Consider the following 6,000-nt stretch of genomic DNA (forward strand, 5'->3'; position numbering starts at 1 on the left):
AAATTGCTGAAATCCCGCCCGCCCGCCCGCATGTCTTCTCATAAGATTTTGCTTCCTGTGCATGCGCAGAAGCCAAATCTCGCTATGACGTGCCCATGCCCACACCAGTCACCCAAGGCTGTGCACGTAGCTGCATTTTTTCTACTGGAACTTACCTTTATAATACTACAAATTATATCTTTTGGAAGCAACTGTAAACCAATGGTATTTTGAAAACCACACTAAAAAGAAACAAATTTACTAACTTCAAAAAAGGGTTTTAAAATATTACAGTTTTTACAGTTCAGTATCAACCCAACTGTAAAAACATTGAAGTACACAGAAACTTTCTAATAAACAAAAAAAAAATTTAAAATGTATAATATCATCTTCTAAGGTATCATTTTAAGCAGTAAAAACAGAAATAATCCAATACAGTATTTACAATATTTGAATTTATGTATCCTATTTTACATGGATGCTGATATATCTCAAAATAAAAAAATGTTTTAGAATTCTCTCAGATAAATACAATAATTTAACAATAAAAGTAATAAAGTTAAGCAAATTTATTTATGTATTTATTTATTTATTGGACTCTCCGTGGACTCAGCAAGGAAAATTATGCTTGTAATAAATGCATTTCTGGGACAACTTGTAAACAGCAACATCTACAATTTAGTTTTGGGCATGTATAATGTTAACATTAGAAAACTAAAACTTTTCTAACAAAAATCATTTGGAAAATGATATTGTAAAAGAATAATAAAGCTCTGTTATAAATTTGTTCTCAAATAGTGATTAGAAAGTTGTAAAATGTGGTTTATAAATGTATTCTATTTTAACTGGTCCCTTGTTCATTTAGGATATATTTTCTCTTTTTCATACACATATCAGCTTACGTTTTTTCACTATATTGACAAGTTAACTGTATATTAGCTGTGGATTTCAGAAAATAAGTGGAATAGATTTCAGAAAATAAGTCCATACATAATTTTGTCAGACTATCTACTGGAAGCAATAAAGACCATTCTTGGAATAAGCCAGCATGCCTATTATCCTGAGTCCGTCCGAAGTTGGGCGGCTTATAAATCTAACAAAATAAATAATAAATGTCAAAGCAAACTTATATTAAAGCAAACCCTTTATATACCAGAAATGTTAAAAATAATTGCAACTTATAAAAATCATAAACAAACATCTTTCAATACAAGAATTTATCAAAACAATAGCTAGACAGGTTAAGAATAGATTATTATGGGAATATATTTAAAATGAAAACAGACATCTCTAAACAGCAAAAAACTAGGAAATGTGTTTATAAAAGTGATCTCAGAATATTCATGTAGCACAATATATTTTCAAAAACTGTCATTGTTTACGTATCTCCGAGTTAAAGGGTTTCCAACTCTCCTCTAAGTTTCAGAGATGAACCATAATACCTTAAGTCTAAATCTGTCTGCCTGGCCCATGAGCTTCACTATATTAGTATTTCAAAGACTGACCTATATACAGCCACCATTCTCTCTATTTGTATAAAGGATATCTTACACATTTGCCATAACCAACATTGTTTGCATTGTTCTTTCACTTTTCTCCCTCTGTATTTAGCTGGAGAAAGAAACATGATCTGAGACAGTATGTTCAAAGTACACTATATTGCAATCGAAACACAGCAATCACCAATTAAAATGTTTAAGATATCATTTTAAAGAAAGTGTCTTTATAATCTTTTGAAACATAGCTAACAGAAAAGGAAATAAGAAACGCCCTATAATATTTTGCAGTATGTAAAAAAGTTATGAATCCTAATTCTTTACAACCAGTATGACAGAACACAAGTTTAAATAATATCAGTTCTTAGATTATGCACAATGTATGAAATATTCTAGCAAAGGGCATGTTTGCTAAGACCACTTAGCAAAGTTATGCTGATTACCTGGCAATATTTCTGACATGTTTATACATATTTATTTTTCATCCACACTTGGTGAAAATGTTATATTTTTTAATGTAAATGAAATTATTCTAACATAAATGCAGCCTCTAATGCCAATAACCAAATCAAATTAATATTTACCTTACTTTCTACAATCAGTAAAGGTGAAAGAAATTGTGAATGTTGTCATTTACAAGCACCTGTCAAAATTCCACTAATTAAAATATCCCCCCTCCCCCAATAAAAATGTTTCTAGCATTCTGGGATACAGGTTAACCTTTTTATCTGCATTCATTAAAATGGTTGAAGTGGATGCAACATTACAAAAAATCCATCCAGCAGCAGTAACAGAAGATGAGTAAATTATGTGTATTTCTGCAGCCAGGAGAAACAAGAGACAAAGTTTAGACTTTATTACAACTGTTATCATCTAGATTGACTGAGACTAGGAGAATGCAGGAAAATTGGATGCTCAGTCAACACATACCTCATAGGAACCTAGGCAGCAAAGCTATCCTAAGTTCATTTAGGATAATCAATGTTATTGGCATAGCAGCTTGACAGACATATTTATTGCTTAAAGAATGTTGTCTCCTGAGAAACATTCCTAGCATGTCAGTCTTGAGTTTTAAAAGGATGGGAGCGTAGTATTGTTTGTCTTGATTAGGTTAAATAAAATGCATAGTCAAAGAAAAAGTTTGTTCCTTTTTATGAGGAGTTTTAACAATGAATTTTAAAAAGCTGATTGGGAAGAGAAAATGAAAGGAAGTATGCAAAGGATTTTTAAATGTAGCCACCTAAAATGATTTAAAAAACTTAATTAGAAAATGATTTCATATATCAATTTAATTCCTGATTTTCCAAAGCATTTAACTTTTAAATTAAATCTGGACCACCATCTAGAATATGATGGACAAAATATGTATTCAAGTCATTACCTTCTTTCTGAAGCTTTAAATCACTAGTAGATTTAATAATAACTGTCCAGTTTTCATGCCAAATGGTTCTCCAGGCCCTTTGGTACTTAAGTCATTAATTCTACTTAATACTTATTTATTTCTGAGCATAGAAAGCTTACCACTCAGCTAAAAGATAACAGTGATAAGTCACAGGGTGAAAATAGTTTTATAATTATTATTACTGTGTACTTAAAAGAGCCTTAGCACACAAACAGCCTTGCATATGGGGGAGGAGAGTAGTCCTGCTATCACTTCTTTTCCAGAGTAACACACCCAGAGAAAACTTTTACAGGAAGAGTTTTATTTGATCTTAACCAAGAGCCACCTTCTACATTCAATCACTGAACACAAAGCTGTCTATGATATCTTCTTGTGTCACTGCTGTCCAGATTTCACTTTAGAAAATCAAAAGGGATAAAATAAGTCTCTTGTCACCATCAGGGATAGAAATGAATAGTATACAACATGACTGACCCATGAGCTCATGCTAGAGATTTCCTGAAGGCTGAAAGAGTGATAGAACTGCAACATCATCTACAGTATTTGTAAAACGAGCATAAATCAGAATTTGTCATATTTAGCACAGCTTATCTGAAAATCTGAAACACTTGAAAAACATGCATGCACCAATGCTGAAAGACAACACTGAACAGTAGATTCCTCCCCTCCTATCCTTTCCAGTGAATAAACATACTGCTTTTCTGTAGAATCTTGATCAACTATACCTTTATAAACAATTAAAACTAGGGGGAAACCTAGCATTGATCAACATATAAATATAGGCACTAATACTTGCTCAAGCATCAACCTTCCACACAACAAGCTCTTAAACAAAGCCCAACTGACATCCAGGATTAAATAAATTTCTTCTGGCCAGCATTGCCCATGGGAATCAGATGGGACAAGGCGGAAATTCATGTTATTCATAGAACAACTAGGTAAAATTAACCAAAGGAAGAACTTATGTGGAAAGCAGTACAGTATATGATTCTGCTTTTTTATTTTTGGACATAAATATTAAATACAAAGAATGACTGCACAAAGGAACCCTTAAGATTCAGTTCTATTAGCAGCAATTATTGCATGCCAAGTAAGACTTACTTCAGAGTAGATAAAGATACCATGGTCTGGACAGAACTTTAGACTTGCTTTCTTGCTGCCCTGACAATACCTTCAACTCTACCCAGCAGCCCACATAAGTGAAAGCAAAAGGCGTTTGTCTTTGGTTGGTTTGTTTGTTAGTGTTCCCAAATTGCATTTATTAAAGGAGGATGAATGCCTTTTAATTCTGAACTAAGTCCCCCGGAACCTTCAATGCAAACGCACCAACTCTTCTGATTTTTTTGGAAACTCCAAAGTCCCCTTCCACCAAACTCTTTGGCTAAGATCTGACACTCGACCCAAATGCTTTGTCATCCTTGCCTCGGTGGCTGAAAGCCAGAGCTGAGAACCGCTTGTTTGGGGGACAGAGGTGAATTTAACACCACCACTCCCTCCCCGCAAAGGTTGTCCGATATATAGAACTACGACTTAGCAGTGACTTCCAACTTGAGTTATCTTCTCCTGAGGGGTGCTTCCTTCCACGGCTGTGGAACTTACGAGTAAGGGCCAGAACTCAGCAACGGGCCATCCTTCCTCCACAAGGATCTCCCCCCCCCGTTCCAGAATTATATTTTAGAAGCCCTCAGGCGAACGGCGCAAGAAATGAAGGGAAGGCGATTACTTTTGCAGCGCGCCCACACGCCTCTCCTCGCCCTCCCCCCGCCAGCAATAGGTCGCCCACGATATAAAGACGGGACCAGGAATGAAGCGCTTCGCTTTTCCCGTCTCCCTTTCAAATAAGAGGCGCGCCAGCCAAACGACGTGGGCGCTTCTCTCGAGGGTTTCGCGCAAATGCGCAACCTGGCGAGCCTGAGGTGATCTCCGTCGAGCCTCAGCCATCTGCCCAAACCACCCAGCTTCCCGGGGAACTGGGGGGGGGGGGAGTGGGGGGGAGGGAGGAAGGGTGTCGGAGAGAGAAAAAGCGCAAAATCACCTTGTTGCAGTAGTAGGGGTCCAAGCAAGGAGCAGGTCCCAGACAGGGAGTATCAGGAGCGGCGCCCGACTGAAGTGGTGCTGGTGGCGGTGGCGAATAAAATCTTACGTCCATTGCCCTAAAGCATCCAGCAAACTCCTCGGCTTCCCTCTTGTTGTGCTTTATACTCGAGCAAAAGCCAAAAAATATAGGGCCTCCCCCTCCTCCAAAGGCTGAGGGTGCCCTGAGTTTAGAAGAAGCGCAAGAAGCACCTTCCCTGCCTCACATCCGTTTGTGCTTGGCGAGCAGAAGAAAGAGAGAGGGAGCGAAAAACTCTTCCGAAAAGCTCCGTTCTCGTCTGCACGAGGGCTGCGGAAGGGGCAGTCAAAAAGCCCCGGCTTTGCTCCTTTAGGGCAGGGCAGGTAACTTCAAGTTCTGGTCTCCCCCTCCCACGGCAGGTCTCTGCGCGCCTGCTTTGGGAGAGTTCGGCGTTTTGCGCTCTTTTCCCGTCTGCCTCTATGGGCTGGCTGGCTTGCTCCTCTTCTGGCTCTCCCGCTCCGCTTTCTTTTGCAACAAGCTTTCTTTTCTGCAAAAAAAAAGAGAGAGAAAAGCTCTCTACCTCGAAGAGTAAAGAAAGAGGATTAAAGCTCCCGTCGAGATGCTGCGGGATGAGGCGAGGCAGAGAGATCCAGTTGGGGGAACGGCTGATCCGCGTCTCTTTAAGAGCAGGGTTAGACCAGGAGAGATTGGGCGCGCGCTGCCGCTGCTTTGCTCCGACTGTGCTTCACACAAAGGAGCACGCAAATTCAGAGCCATTTGCTGCTTGCTTGGCGCGCGCGGGGCGAGCGACGACAGGGGGCGCTCCAGCAAGCATCGTCCAGGCCTTCTTCCCTCCCCGCTCTCCATCACTCTTACCCCCTGCTAGTTACTATGGTACCATCTCGGCAAAACTCTTCCATAATGAATAAAGAACGGGCCGTAAAGGAGAAAGAATGAGCTAGGGAGGGAAAGATAGGGAAACAGAGAAAATAAAATAAACGAATATGATTTCAGGCTGGTTGGAACTGGTTGGAGTATCCATAACTTCGGTTCTCAACTTCTCTATATGT

General features: G+C 39.1%; 1 protein-coding gene across 4 annotated transcripts in view; it reads right to left on the reverse strand.

Annotated features, from left to right (window-relative positions):
- Window positions 1–5,685, reverse strand: part of TOX (thymocyte selection associated high mobility group box) — a 200,327-nt gene extending 194,642 nt beyond the window's left edge. For 2 of the 4 annotated variants that reach the window (XM_070747800.1, XM_070747802.1), the window contains exon 1: window positions 4,913–5,685. In XM_070747800.1, coding sequence (XP_070603901.1) covers window positions 4,913–5,026 — 114 coding nt within the window. In that variant the 5' untranslated portion in view covers window positions 5,027–5,685. The remainder of the gene's footprint in view (window positions 1–4,912) is intronic. The other 2 variants (XM_070747799.1, XM_070747801.1) reach the window with 1 other exon arrangement.
- Window positions 5,686–6,000: the final 315 nt, after the last annotated feature.

This window comes from Erythrolamprus reginae, chromosome 3 (assembly GCF_031021105.1).
Source record: "Erythrolamprus reginae isolate rEryReg1 chromosome 3, rEryReg1.hap1, whole genome shotgun sequence".
Classification (NCBI taxonomy): Eukaryota; Metazoa; Chordata; class Lepidosauria; order Squamata; family Dipsadidae; genus Erythrolamprus; species Erythrolamprus reginae.